Genomic DNA, 16,184 nt, shown 5'->3' on the forward strand with positions numbered 1-16,184 from the left:
CCCGTAGACTGTAACCATTATGCTCATTTAAAGTTTACGTTTAAGAGCACATAACGTGGATAAATATTAAAAGTTGAGGAGCTGCCTGATATACTGTGCTTCATTTTTGTAATAACTTCAATTGGCTTTATGTAATGTGAAATACCATATCGGATATTCTGTAGTATACGCGAATTACAGTATAGTAGTTAACAAATGCTCGTGGGCCCTTTGGGCCCTCTCGCCCTTGCTCCTGCGGAGGGCTCTCGCGCTTCGATTTCTAAAGTCCCGGTACTGAATGAACTGTTTTCCGAACCAAACATAGATCGCTCTTAACTCTAATAAAAAATCATCAATCGTGATGGGACCAAGTTTTTCGACATAGCGAATTTTCTGCTATTTTCATGCCAATTTTGGTGCACCAGGACGCCTCCGTACCGAAGAAAGACACCCTCACCTCGCATCGGGAATGGAACCCAAGTTGTTCACACATAAGTCCGAGATATTAACCACTCGACCACGGCAACCGACCGAGCGCGGGAGCGGCGTTTTTTGGTTAAAATTTGATCGCTCATTAAATATAGTAAAAGTTTTTCAATCGTGATGGGACCAAGTTTTTTCACATCAGCGAATTTTTTGCGATTTTTGTGCCAATTTTGGTGCGATTTGAATGTGTAGTTTCGGCTGCCCAAAACACACACACACACACACACACACACACACACACACACACACACACACACACACGGCTACTGCTATAGTTTATATGAAAAGTAGTGTAGGGCAGCCTGAGGTGATTATTGTTATGTAGGGATGGATGCATGATGGTGAAATTAGGTGTGGTTGTGGCTGGCAGTGGGTGAGGATGTGGATGCAGGTTGATTGAAGTGTGGGTGAGGTGGGGTTAGGTGGGGTGGGGCGTGGTGAGGTTGGATGGGGGTGCGGTGGGGCGGGGCGGAGTGAGGTTGGATGGGGGTGCGGTGGGTGAAGGTAAGCCCCGTGGGAAGTGGCCCAGCCGGACACCACCCTCAGTCTGGTCCTGGTACAGCCGGTTTGGTGAGGTGAGGCAGTCTACCCTCACCACACACACACACACACACACACACACACACACACACACACACACATTCTCCATTATATTTGGAAGACGATGACGTATATACTTTATTTTTGCCACCTCCATACAATTGTGCTCAAGTTTAGGAAGGCAGCTGGTGGTAGTGGGGATTGACACAGATTCCAAACCCCTTCAGAACCCAGTGTCTCCCTAAGCTGACTAAAACTGTGTGAAGGCGGTAAGAGTAGGACATGCGTCATCGGATTGAAGGGGTTGTTGCAGCCTTAGGTTCATACGTAAGCCCAGTAAAGGCTAAAGTTGTCCTCCTCCTGCAGCCCACCATCCTCCTTGAGAGAGAGAGAGAGAGAGAGAGGGGCCTTGTCATGTGCAGCTCCATACAGACATCATCTGTCCAGTACAGTATTTCGCCCTTTTTCACGTCAAGAATTTCATAATATTGAGCTGTATTTTACTGTCGCGAGTGTAGAAGGATACCGATATGTTGTCTTAACCTCCTTGAATCCGATTTTTTTTCTTTTCTTGTTAACTCTAGACGATTTTATTTAGCTGAGGGGAGACGTTGGGAACTGGAAGGGATTAGATGTGGCCTTTATAACCCCCTTGCTGGTAGACATCACTCCGAAATTGAAGAAAACCTTCTGGAGGCAGCAAGAAAAAAAAAAATCATAGGAGTGAAGGGGTTATGGCAATAGTCCTTAGCTCATTTTTTTTATATGATCATGTCATTTATTCTCTTTATCTTTTATCTGTTACGTAGGTTCGTTTTGGAAAACTCTTATGTGTAGCAGAATTTAACGAATCCGTGGTAAGGCAACAGTGCGTGATGCAGTCGGGGACAGGAAGAAGTATGCACAGTGAAAAATATTATCATAAAGACGTATACTATATTCCCGGCATGCGTTTTATTGAAGGGAAACATCATAGGCTTTTAGTTATTCTTTCAGCAATTCTTCTTGCTGTTCAGGGCAGTATTACAAGAAATATTAAAATCTCCCAGTAACAACCACTGAACCCCTTCCATACGGTGATGACTTTTGTGCAGGGTGGTTCGTGTATAACCTTCCTCTTCCACTCCGCCCGGTAATTTCCCGTGTGTTGTGGGTAGGGACGGCTCAGTCAGCGTTATCAGTGTCCATCTTGCATCATGTATTTATTTCCTACTCCCTCGCCCACACCAGCAGACTGATCTCTATTTACGGACTACCCTGTATTTTTCCCTTGCTAACACCTTTATTTATTTATTTATTTGTTTAAGATGAGGAGTGACATCAAACTAGACGGGTTAGATTTTGCCTTCATTAACCCCATCACTTCTCTGGTCCTCTCCTAAGCGAAGTAGAATCGTCTATAGAGAGTAATTATAAAGAGAGTACATCACAGAATTGAAGGGGTTGATAATGGACAGGCAATAATGTTACAGTATTTAAGCACTCTCATTGTATCTACGAAGGCCGATATTTCAGAACCTTGTACCGAGAACATGTGAATCTCTCTCTCTCTCTCTCTCTCTCTCTCAGGAACGTTGCATCTCACCTGTACTTTGATACCTTCGTCTGTCTTTGCTTTTATCTTTTTTTCTTTTTTGGAGGGAACCTGTGGACGCAGCCATACTTTATTATCTTCGTCTGTCTTTCCTCCCATTCCCTCCATTCTCGTCAACACGTTCCCCTTCTCTTCCCCCTCTGGAAAACCCTCTTATCTTCCCCGTCTCTCCCTCCAGCGCTCTCTCAGGCCCCTCCACTTCTCCATCACAAGAGGGAAGAGGAGAAGAGTGGAGAGACAAAAGGAGGGAGAGTGGAGTGGAGAGGGAGGTGGAGGGACAAGTGAAGATCGTATTATAGAGGATCGAATGTCACTGCGTCGGTTTGGGTCGTATTCCTCGTTTATACTGTTTTTTCGCAACCCGGTTCGCTTTTGTTTATTGTTTTCGTGCAAGTGTCTATTTTTCAGTATCATTTATAACCTAATAGGTCACTGAGAGATAGATAGATAGATAGAGAGAGAGAGAGAGTGGTATTTACAGTAGTTGATATATTTTCATTACTAAATGCATATAACTCTCTTTTCCGCCTCTCAACTTCTTCCACGCCCCTGTTTCTCATCCATTCATTGTATGCTTTCTTCTTTTGTGCCACAGCCTGTCTCACCTCATCATTCGCTCCTCGTACATTCCATGTAGTGGAGAAGGGAGAAAAAGTGAGCAGATGGAGAGAACACTTTAAGGAATTGTTGACCATATAAGATGGAAGTAATGCGAGTATAAGTGGCTTGGGAATGGCTGGGAGAAGGAGGGAGGTGAGAAGACAGGAATAAATCAGTAGGATAGAAGTTGTGGAAGCAATGAAGAAAGTTAAATTGGAGAAAGCCCCAGGAATTGATGGAGTGTGTGGTGAAATGCTGAAGTATGGGGGAGAGATAGTAGTAGAATGGATGTGGAAGATGTGCAGATTGGCCTGGGAGGAAGGTAAAGTCCCGGAGGATCGGAAGTCAGGTTTAATTATTCCCATGTGCAAAGGAAAAGGGGAAAAAGAAGTGTGTGGTAATCATAGGGGCATTTGTCTTCTTATAATATAATAGGAAAAGTGTATGGTAGGATACTTATTGATTAAGTGATTTTGGATAGGAGAATCTGGGGGACACTTAACCCTGCCAGAAACCCCGGTTATATGGTTACCACCCAGTGTAGTAAATGGTTTCCTGGGTACAGGAAACCATTTGGCTTGTCACTCAGTGTAGAGATCATATGGCATCTCTACATTGAGTGAGTGGATGATGGGCGCCCCCATCCACCACAACGGATACGTTTATGTGAAGCTACAAAACGTGGTAAATGTTTTTTGGCGTATCCGATAGAGCCAGGATTCCGGGGTCTTGAATGATAGTGAATGGGAGCGTGGCCCATTGGATTGGACAAATTTGGGCTGTCTGGACATTGCTACTCCTCAGTCTGCCCTAGGGTGGGAAAGGATTTCCGGATGATGATGATGATGATGATGAACACTAGATTTCAAGACCTCACCGACTACTGACAGCCAGAATATTAAGAATGCAGGGAGTGTATCTTTGTATCGCTCTTCTCTCTCCTGGCCATAGCGCCCTTGGCCTTCTTTGTCACCTTAAGAGTGAAACCACTGAGCTCTGTCTTATGGAGGGACTATCTCCGCAGCGAGCGTATGACTTTGGCCGCCATATTGAAACACCCCACGCGTCGCCTCTACCATGGTATTGGACCATGGCACTATATTTTAGCTGTGCAGTGGACCATGGCACTATATTTTAGCTGTGCAGTGGACCATGGCACTATATTTTAGCTGTGCAGTGGACCATGGCACTATATTTTACCTGTGCAGTGGACCATGGCGCTAAATTTTTCGGATTCATCGCTGATTTCAAAAGACGCGGGCGTCGGATGCAGTGCATAAACATCAATACATCATCAGCGCCGCCCTGGGCCTCTGGCGGCGGGCACACAAACTACGCGGCGTTACCCATGGGAAAGCCCCTACATATGATAGAGGTCACTGTATGAAACATGGCGAATCGTGAGTAAAGATTTTATTGTTCGCCACCGGTTTTTTAGATTATATATTAAAAATTGTGTGATTGACATGTAACTAAGTACAGTACTTTCTTTTATTTACTTATGTGTATTGTTAATGTATTATCGTGCTGTAATACTCCTACAACTCCATCAGCCAGAAGACTCCTCTTGCAGTTTTATTTTGGACCGATAGGGATTCAGCGGGTTCCAACCCTGCCCAAAACCTGATCCAGGTGGAGATCTGTCACTGTGCAAAACATTTTACTTGGATATATATATATATATATATATATATATATATATATATATATATATATATATATATATATATATATATATATATATATATATATATATATATATGGCCGTTTTCCCGGGCAAAAACAGTGGCCACGTATACTAACGTAACCCAGGACCCAAGGAGGCCATCCTACGGAGAACGTCTCCCCTGCAGGTTTCCTCTCTAAACTTAATCGGGTAGAAGTCTATCGCCATGAAAATTACCGTTTTTTTTTTTTTTTTTTTTTTTGGGGGGGGGACTATTACTGTGCACTGAGGATAAATATCCACACAGGTACGCACATTGTGCTTTATATATCACGTTAAATCACGCCAAACTGTTATACTCGGCCTAGGAGATACTTTAGGCTGCAAGGGTTAAGGATTCTCTCTCTCTCTCTCTCTCTCTCTCTCTCTCTCTCTCTCTCTCTCGTATTTCTGTTGTATATACTGTATTTACTGTGGACGAAATAAATTTTGATATTATTGTTATTATTATTGTATTCTCTCATTATTATTATTATTATTATTGCTTATATTATTTTTTATTAATCATTATTATTATTCTTATCATTATGATTATCTAACCGGTGTATTTTCTCCCCCACAGCAAGAAGAACGCCATAATCCTGCGCACTCAGCTCTCCGTCCGTGTGCACGCAATCATAGGTCAGTTGATTTTTTTTTTTCGTACGTTATACTCTGTGCACTGTAACTTGGCCAAAACTGACATCCCTCTGTCTTGAATGGTGAACTGTAATAAGGGATTAACATTAAGGGTCGTTCTGTAAGTGGCTTTTGCTGATTCCGTAACACATCTTCCAAATCAGCTTATTTTGCATATTACAGTAGTGTTTTCTATGGTACTGATACAAGTTTTGTTGATATTAAAACAAGTTTAGGCCGTACACAAAAGGTGCAAAATATAACCCTGTTGAAGAGGTGTTACGTAGTGTCCAAAGGTACTTACGACACGGTCCTAAAACAGCGCTGGAAGCATTGGAGTCCTTTCAGTATTTAGGCTGTCATGTTCTTTGTTCCTTAACATTGCGTATAGACAATAATTTGCAGTCACACACGTGAGGTGTGTGTGTGTGTGTGTGTGTGTGTGTGTGTGTACAGTAAGTATGTATATATATATATATATATATATATATATATATATATATATATATATATATATATATATATATATATATATATATATATATATTAATAACAGAACAGAGGAACGAAAGGCAAATGAGTAAAAGAAAAAATAATAATCCATACACCAGATTACTGGTGTCCTCCATTCATAAAATATCTGTAACAGTTGGACTTGAACTGCTGTAGGTTGAAGGTTGGAGGGAAACAACTCTGGGGAAGCGAGTTCCAGAGAGCTGCAGTACGGGGAATGAAAGAATTCTGAAAAGCAGAAGTACTGCAGTATGGCTGAGTGACATTCCAGTCATGAGCGCTGCCAGATGCCCGTGTAGCGCGAGGGAAGGCATGGAGAGGTGGCACAATGGATGCACCTTCGTCTAAGCATTTGCCATAAAAATACCTGTCAAATAATGCAAGGGAGGCAACATTTCTTCTTACTTGTAAGGGAGGTAGTTTATTAATAATAGTAGGGTTATTAATAATTCCTGCAGCTTTGTTCTGAATTTTGTCTAGTTGTTTTAATGCAACCTCTCAACATCCAGTCCACAAGGGTGAGCAATATTCAGGCTGAGAGCACACATGACTCTTATAAATTATAGCTAACTGCTCGTCAGTGAAGAAGTTACGGACACTGTACAATAATCCAAGATTCCTTGAGGCGGTTTTAGCAAGTGACCTGATATGAGAGGTCCAGCTGAGGGCATTGTTAAGTGAGACACCGAGAATTTCAATACTTCTGGAGACGGGAATATTAGTAGCACTGAAGGTAATATACGAATCTGGTAATAGCTGTCTATTAGTAAATTGTATATATTTGGTTTTACTAGCATTAAATGAGATGAGGTTGTTTTGTCCTCATTCATTGATCGCAGATAAGTCTTGATTTCTGGAGATGGCTGTACTGGGTTGAGAATGAGAGATATTAGACTTTGTAAATGGGTGTCTGAGTGTGAATGAACTGTGAAGTGTTGAGTCATCTGCAGATGAATGGATGGGAGTGTGGGTGGCAGAGATAATTAATATGAACCAGGAACAGGGTTGGCACCAGAACTGATCCCTGTGGCACGCCAGCATTAATTGAGTGGAAATTGGAATATACATCATCAGCCTTTACTCTTTTTTTCTGTCACTGAGATATGAGGAAAGCAGAGGAACAAAAGACATTAGTCCATAGCAAGGGAGTTTGGACAGCAGGGAATGGTGCCATACTCTGTCGAAAGCTTTAGAAATATCAAGGGCTACTGCATGAGTTTCTCCATGTAGGTCAATTGACTGATGAATGGTATGAGTCAGGAGATTGAGTATGTCAATGGTAGATTTTTCGTGGCGAAAACCATATTGTCTGTTACTAATTAAGTTATTGGATTTAAGATGTTGAACTGTGTGCTTATTAATCAAAATTTCAAATACTTTACCAAGAGAAGATGTGACAGCTATTGGTCTGTAATCAGAGGGGTCAGAGGAACTTCCTTTCTTTGGAATTGGGTGGATATTGGCTTCTTTCCACGAATTAGGGAATGAAGAAGTACGTATGCATAGTCTGAATAATTTAGCTAGAACAGAGGCAAGTTCTAGGGAACACTTCTTCAGAACAGTTGGAGGAATTCCGTCTGGTCCTGGAGCTTTGTTGGTAGGTAAATTGTTTAGGATGGATTTTACGTGTCTTGTCTGAATTTTAAGTGGAACAATTTCGGGAGAGTCAAGTTCTAGTATTGGGACGTTCTGGCTGACTTCCTCTGTGATAGAATTTCTGGCAAATGTTCTGGCAAAGAGATCTGCTTTCCCACGCAGGTCATTTGTAATGTTGCCATCTGAAGATTTTAGTGGGGGAATGGATGATGTCTTAAAGTTGTTTTTGAAAGAATTGAGAGTTGACCAGAATATTCTATTGTCATTAGGGTTGTTAAGTAGTTTTGATGCTTAATTTTGAAGAGAGTTTGATTTAGCAAGATTTATTACAGCTTTTACATGGTTTCTAGCAATTTTAAATTGAGAGAGTGATTCAGATGTTTTTTATTTTAAGTAAGAGTTATATGCTAATGACTTTTGGGCTGTTGCTCTGGCACAGTTGTTATCAAAGCATTTTGGAGAGTTCGATCTTTTAATGAACTGTTGACTTGGTATGAATAAATCCATACCAGCTAGTGTTAAGTCGCAAATGTGGGACTGGGTAGCATTTGCATCACTAGAGAAGAAAGACTGCCATGGAATGTCAGCAAGATAATTTCTAAATCCATCCTAGTTTGCCCTATCAAAGTGCCATCGGGTCACCCTGACAGGTTCAGAACGGGGAGGTTTGGGGAGGCTAACTAATGAGGCTTAGATGAGATTGTGGTCAGAGGAACCAAGTGGTGACAATACCTCTATCCTGTATTGATCTGGATTATTTGTCAGGAATAGATCCACGAGATGGGCATTGTGGTTAGGGTTATCTGGTATTCTGGTTGGTTGCTTTACCAGCTGCGTGAGATTAAACGATTCTGTAAACAGCTTACACTGTAGACCAGCATCGTCAGTCCTGGCAGAGTGCAATAACCATTTACCATTATGTATGGTAATTTCGGTGCAGAGGGCAAGGTTAAAGCTACTCAGCTGTGTGGATATGGAGTCAGATACACTGGGTTCTGAAGAAGCAATGGGAGAATGATAGACTACAGAGATATATTTGGTAATATTTAGACAATAATGATAGACTACAGAGATATATTTGGTAATATTTAGACAATTTAGTTTATACAGTGAGTAATTAAAACTGGATGAAGTGAAGTTTAAAAAAGAGTCAACCGCATATTGAGATTTGATATAAAAACAGGTGCCATCCTTGTTATGGAAATTTGTGAGGAGATGGTAGCCAGGAAAACAAAATGGGGATATTTCTGTGGAGGGTGAGATTTGTGGTTCTGTGAGGTATAAAGCCAGAGGGGATTTGGACTGTAGGAAGAAATGAACTGAATTTAGGTTGGTGCTAAGGCCACGGATATTGGTAAAATATAAGGCCGCATCTTCAGTTTTCCGCTGACGGGGGAGGCGCGGTGGCTCAGTGGTAGAGCATCAAGCTCGTATTCGGGGGATTGCGAGTTCGAGCCTTGCCCAGGACGCCGTGCCGGGAGTGGTAGCGAGCTTCTGTAACCTAGCGGGGCTATGTGATCCAATACAGGGTTTAGCTCGGGGGAACGCCATTTCTCCCATTTCTCTGCCGACGAGCGTGACTGGAAATCGATGTAGTGCTTCTTTGGTGTCTGCCCTTTCCTCTGTTCCATCTTTCCTCCTCTGCCTTTCTTTCCTTCATTCTTTCCTCATTCCTCTGCCTACAAGTGACTTTACACTCCCTCTTCTGTCTTTCTTTTCTTCATTGTTTCCTCTTTCTTCAGCCTATGGGTGGCTGTACACCGAGTGACAAGCCAAATTGTTTCCTGTGTACACCAGGAAACCATTACTATGCTGGGTGGTAACCATATACCAAATTATGGCGCCTGGTGGTTCAGTGGATAATTAAGGTGCTCCAGTCGGATTGAGCCTGTGTAGGTTTATATCCAAGGGGTGATTGGGGTTTATTGCTCACGTATTTCCACTCAAGGATGAATGAGGCAGGTCACTCTCATCTTAAATGTCAGGACTAACTTGCCTAGCCTCGGGTTCCTTCGCTCGTTATGGGGCGACATAGGGTTGGATGATTATATATATATATATATATATATATATATATATATATATATATATATATATATATATATATATATATACACACACACACACACACACACACACACAACAAATGTAAGTGGGCAGGTCATATAGCAAGAATAAGGGATAACCGATGAAGCAAGAGGCTGACTAACTGGACACCAAGAGATTGTAAACGTAGCAGAAAAAGGCCAGACAGGAGGTGGAGAGATGAGCTAGAGAAATTTGCAGGGAAAACATGGCAGACATTGGGTCAGTCAAGGAATTTTAAAGTTGGGGGAGCCCTTTGTTCAGCAGTGGACTTGTAATGGGTGATAATGAGACACACACACACATACATATATATAATGTGTGTGTGTGTAATTCACCGGGTCGGTCAGGATCACTTGATGGTCGTGATGGTCAGCTTTTACACTCCCGGAAGGGAGCTGAGAGCTCATAAAGTCCGATCTAAGAGCAAGGCTGTGACCTTCACACACGCACACACCCGTCCCCTTGCTTAAGGGGGACAGTAACCACCCACTTCGTCAGTGAAACTTTTCGCTACCTGAGCGAGGCGCGAACTCCCGTCCACCAGTTGGCAAGCGAGAACGTTACCACTGCACCAGCGGTGTGTGTGTGTGTGTGTTCTTACCCAATTGTATCGTTACAGGAATGAGTCAAACTGTGCTGTCCCGTGCATTAAACCATTTTTATCATACATATCCTTAAATTTGTGAATAGTTTTGGCACACACTACTTCATTAGGTAGTGCATTCCACTGATCAATTGCCCTATTTGGGAAATTGAATTTCCTTACATTTTTATCACTTTTTTTTTTTTTTTTTCAGTGTCCTCTTGCTGATGCTTCCCCATAGGTTATATATTCATTTATGTCTGTTTTTCTCTTCCCCTGAGATGCATTGATATAGCATAATCATGTCTCCTGTTTTCCTTCTCTCCTGTAGTGTTGATAGATTAAATTTTTCTAATCTTCGTAGCTTAGATCTCTTGAGCTTGGCGTCCATCTTGTAGCTGCCCTTTGTACGTTTTCAGTCTTATCTATGTGTTTTTTGAGATAAAGATTCCATACTACTGATGCATATTCCAGGGATGGTCTGATCATTGATGGTATTATCTTTCTCAGCATGTCTTCATTTACATATGTGAATGCTATTCTCATATTAGCAAGCAGTGTATACATGTTGCGCACCTTCTCACTGATCTGGTCATCTGGAGATAGTCTGTTATTGATAATTACTCCTAGGTCCTTGTCTCTTTCTCCGGGTTGGTCATTATCACTTGATGGTCGTGATCGTCAGCTTTTACCCTCCCGGAAGGGAGCTGAGAGCTCATATAGTCCGATCTAAGGGCAAGGCTGTGACCTTCACACACACACACACACACACACATCCCCTTGCTCAAGGGGGACAGTAACCACCCACTTCATCAGTAAAACTTTTCGCAACCTGAGCGAGGCGCGAACTCCCGTCCACCAGTTGGCAAGCGAGAACGTTACCACTGCACCAGCTAACGGTGTGTGTGGGTGTGTGTTTCCTTACACAGGGGATCATTCTGATACCCCGAAAAGCCTTCCCCCATAGTAGAATATGTTTGGTTAACCTTGCCAGTGAACTAGGGGTAACGTTGGTCTGTGGTTTTCATTGAACGTTGAAACGTGTAGGATTTTTTGTTTTTTAGTAGTTCATTGTTGATAGACGAACCGCCCACAAGCCGGGATGGAACTTGCGATAAACTTAGTAATAAACCATATTTCCATTTTTTCGGACTGCCAAGTCAAATTTTACCCACTCCCGATTGTAGGAGCCCGAGGCTAGCTGCCTCTGGTAGTGGGGGGGGGGGGAAGTCAGTGACAAACCACAGCGTACCCCACCATCTTTCACAACCCGAACATTACCAATCGCACCATCAAGTGAGCTGTGCATTGTCGTGGGTTTTATATGAAGCCAAAATTGCTTTATAAGTTACAAGCCAAACTGGATTTTGGGTGTACAGTCGCCCCAAGAAGTGATGGCAGAGATTCAGATTGCTTCGGTCACTCTGCACTGATATACGTTCAGTGAAAACTTAGTGATTATGTGGTAAAACTTCTTTGCCTCCATTACGTCATATAAAATAAAATATTTACATTATATCACGCTAAGAATTATGTAAAACGAATACCATGAGGTAGCAATATATCAAAAGTTAACACACAGATACTTCTCCCGATTTGAATGAATGTAATACTCCGCGCGTGGCGCGCAACATAACCCCATGTTCCTGATTTATTTGCTTCCCAGGATTTCAAATACAGATGCTTTAGTTTCGAAGACCAGTTAAGTTAAAACTCAGGTGACTGCAATTCGCTACCTTATTTTCGAATGCTATGCTGATGATACAGCAACAGTAAGGATGCTGCAACAATGAAGTTTTTCTTAGTTATGATACCCTACCTGCGGTAGCTGCAAAACCATTCTGCCTTTTATTCCTTGCCTTCCCCTCGCTTATGATAATTTGCGACTTTATTCCTAATTCACGTAGAATTATTTCAAGATGCAAGAAGATGTGAGATTTTACCTTTTTCTTATACACTTACAGGCAGTGAAGAGGACCAGAGCTTTATACTCTTGCAATGCAAAAGCACATACTTTCTGCTCTGTTAATCTCTAGTATTCTTTTTAAATAAACTTGTGTCCTGTTTAACTGAAAATGCTGATTTGAAAGTTTTGAACTCAGTTATTAGTTTATGAACATCTGCATTTGCTTTCAGGTGTCGTCTGCTACCTAGCTGGTGAGCCCTATTTCGGTCCTAGACCTGGAAAAGTAACATAACTATTGTGACTATTCTATATGTCTGGATAAACTTATAAGAGTTAGCAACACTATAAACCATTAAAGTCACTAAAATACTCGTTGATAAAACATGAATGGATACTTTTGACTGGCCATTATGCATATGCGTACATTGGGCTTCCATCCGGCAATTCCTTACATACAGTACAGTCATTTCGTTGTGTTACTGATGCGTTCAGTGCAATTGCCTTTCATATCTACATTCGTATCGTCTTTTTTAGTAAGACTAGTGCTTTCTTGTAGCTTGTCATTGCCTTAGTGTTCTGAAATTTAATATTTACGAAATACCGCCACTTGACATTGTTTCCATACGTCATAGGCGACCGTCCCCATGGCGGGATTAGACATGCTCACTTTTCGCTAGCCCTCGGTGAGGGCGGATGTGGATACGGTTCATTTACTAGACTATTATGGCGATTAACCTAGGTTGTGAAGTCCAGTATTTGCATGATTCTTATGATGTGCCTTGATTTATACAATGAGGATAAAAAAAAAGACAATTACAAGTTAGCCTAGTGCAGCTACCTGAGCGTGATTACTATGAGGACGGAATTCATTTTATTCTTATTCCGACGACTTTGTTCAGCTCAGGAGAGACTGAACTGGATGATACAGCCTCATTAATCCCTTTCTGTATGAGTATTCTAAATGGCAAAATCTTTCGGCAGCAAGAATAAAACTGTATATCATCGGACTGAAAAAGGCTTCTGACATCACTTTCTCTTTCAGAGGCTTACCTGATCATCATTTGATACATGTTTTATGACTTGTTTTACCATCCCTTCCAAAAATTGAAGGAACATAGGAACATACACGATTCTGAATGGCACTTGAGACTTGGTACGACTTCTGTCTACTATATATTACACATGCCACCAGGAAGGCAGTTTGTTCCGGTCTGCATGTGTATTTTCTTGGGAGTATTCACTTACAGGGTAACAGGTAACTAGGAATAAGAAATGTAGAAACCGTAGCAACTGTAAAATAATTGTGTAGTCACAATGGTAAGTTTATATAAAAAAAAAAAAATGGATAAGAAAACAATTATCACAGAAAACAACATTCAACATTTATTAAATTACAGCATGTAGTGCTGCTGTCGGGTGTCTATCCTTTCCTTTCCTCCTTCCTTCTTTCCCTCCTGTCGTTCTTTACTTCATTCCTTCCTCGTCCTTGTCCTTTTGTCTACGGGTGACTTTACACTCCCTCCTCTATTTATCTTTCCTTCATTCTTTCCTCTTCCTCTGTCTATTGGTGACTTTACACTGAGTGACAAACCAAATGGTTTCCTGTACACCTTAGGTAGCAGCACATTAAGACCCTTCGCCAAGCACATTTTTATTCTTCTCCAACCATGATTAGCCTTCGTTTGTTTTTGTAAACACTCTCAGTGGTCTTTCCTCAAATCCGGGACTGCCCCTCTGGTGCACATGCGCTTGTATCGGAGAAATGTTAAGAGGTAAAATTTACGAACTAATAAATTTCAGGTAAGACAATGACTCATGTCGAAAATCGGTGTTAAGAATGAATAGTGATCGTGACTTCATATATGTGCGGGATCAGCTACAATATCCAACTGTAATGCTGTGTTTTTAAGGCGACTTCTCGTCGTAAAAACACGAGCACTGGGACGGGTCCTTTGGCTAGACCGGATGTAATGCACTAACAAAGGAACAGGGCATAAAAAGAGACAGTACACCAAATCACATCTATTGCTTAAATTCTATCCCTTACAGTGCTACATACACAATATTTGATACACAATAACACAGAGATACAATAATACACTTATAATTGGATCCAATCTACTTTTGCACAGGGCACAGGGCAGTCGGGGATATGGGTGACTATTATTGAGGAGAGATATCACTTCACTGCGATGGTCAATCGGGAGCACGGGTCGTGTCACTGGTGGATAATAATAAACGGAGGAGACTCACTTATATTCACTGTGATTGGGAGTCTGTGGGGGATATGATACTATAACAAAGGTAGGGTGCGTGTGGCGACATCCGACACCGTCACCTAGTCACAGGGAAGCACTTCACTAGCCTTTCGGCTCGCTCACACACCTACCCTCGACTCCACAGAAAACTCCCCGCTTCCTTTCTGAGAGGGGGAACTGAACTGTTTAATGTTCAAGCACGACTTACTCTGATATCACTGTTTAACATAACTTTTATTGGTCACTGCCACTGTGCATTGGATCACTGTCACTGTATTAGGGGTCACTGTCACTTTCACTGTTCTACCCGTGTTTCTTTGGTAGTTGGGTCACTAGTACTTACTGTCAGGGAGGCTCCCTTGTTTAGGGCCTCGACCTGAGGGGCGGCTCCTTCCTAGGGCCGCGCTGGTGGGGTACAGGGAGGCCTCGTAGTCTGGGGGCCTCGACCTGATCGGGGGCCCTCGGGACTAGGACCGAACAGGCGGAGGATTCGGGCCTGCTTCTTCTTCTGCCGGGGCGTGAGGGAGCCTAGGTCGCCGTCGTCGGGGACCGTGATGGAAGGCCTGGGCGTCCGGGGTCTGCAGTTGCTCAGGGGGAGAGGCGCCGTCAGGGCTGGGCTGTGGCAGCGACTCCTGTAGGGCTCCAACAGTGCTAAGGAGCGTCCGGGTGTGGGCGGTAACTCCGCAATCGGGCCTTGCCACCACTCTAACGCCTCCGCTTGGCCAAGAAGCCTGGATGGCGACGAAGGGCTCCCCGGAGGGAAAGAGGCTTGAGGGGGACTCACGCTCTCCGTGGTTCCCTGAGTGTGTTCGTTGGGCTGAGATGGGGCTCCACTTCCCCTAGTATGGACTTTGGCTGGTGCCGTGAACTTGTCCGGCGTGCGAGGGACACCAGTAGGGTGATCGGGGTCGCCCTTTCGCCGAGGCAAGCGGCCGTCAGCGCGGTGTTCCTCCCGCAGTAGGGAACAAGCCGGAGTGAGGGGCGCGAGGACCGCACTCTCTCCAATACGGACAGATCCTACCGTCAGGGAATTCTCCACCCTGGTACGTGCCCCAGTCGTAACTGAGTGTCCGCCCGTACGGGAAACGACTAGCGGAGAAACGGGATCACCTGTCTGCTCCGGCGAGAGGCCGGCCCCGAGTCGCCGCTTCCGGAATTGGGTGGCGCTACACGTACGGTAGCAGGGTCTATCTACCCTGGACCGTATTCTGGCCGTAGCCAAAGTACAACTGGAGAGGGATGCACACAGGCAACTCTCTCTCCTCAGCGTGTTAAGGCCGGAGCCTGGGGTCACCTTCCCCTTTACACACTTTGTCAGGCCGTAGCCTGTGTCTATCTCTCTTTTAAGGCCGTAGCCTTGGGCCTCTTCCTGCCCTTGGGCCTCTTCCTGCCCTAGAGGGTGTAGCAAGACCGTCAAGACGGTGCTACTTGGGACTGACCTCTTTTCAGTCCCACCCCTGGTCTGACGGTCACTACCCCGCCCGCACAGTAGTTCAGGTTGTCTGAACGCCTGGGGTTGGGGCACTTGCGAGGAATAGGGGCTCAGGGCCGGGATGTCCCGATGACCCTCTTGCTCGAGGTCACTAACCTCACTTGTGTGTCCTCCTGGGGTGGTGGTGGGTTGGCGGCTCGGCGGTGGTGTGGGGGGTGGTGAGGTGGGAGGTCCTGTGGCGGTCTCGGCGGGCATTTTACCAACA

At 43.6% G+C, this 16,184-nt stretch overlaps 1 protein-coding gene across 2 annotated transcripts in view; it reads left to right on the top strand.

The window, feature by feature from the left end:
• Fhos (Formin homology 2 domain containing) overlaps nt 1-16,184 on the top strand; it is a 370,832-nt gene that overhangs the window by 226,765 nt on the left and 127,883 nt on the right. For both annotated transcript variants that reach the window (XM_080274704.1, XM_080274705.1), the window contains one exon: nt 5,488-5,546. In XM_080274704.1, the coding sequence (XP_080130830.1) occupies nt 5,488-5,546 (59 nt within the window). The remainder of the gene's footprint in view (nt 1-5,487; nt 5,547-16,184) is intronic.

This window comes from Coenobita brevimanus, chromosome 59 (genome assembly GCF_032717465.1).
Source record: "Coenobita brevimanus isolate Jiangsu-jjx chromosome 59, ASM3271746v2, whole genome shotgun sequence".
NCBI classification, from domain to species: Eukaryota; Metazoa; Arthropoda; class Malacostraca; order Decapoda; family Coenobitidae; genus Coenobita; species Coenobita brevimanus.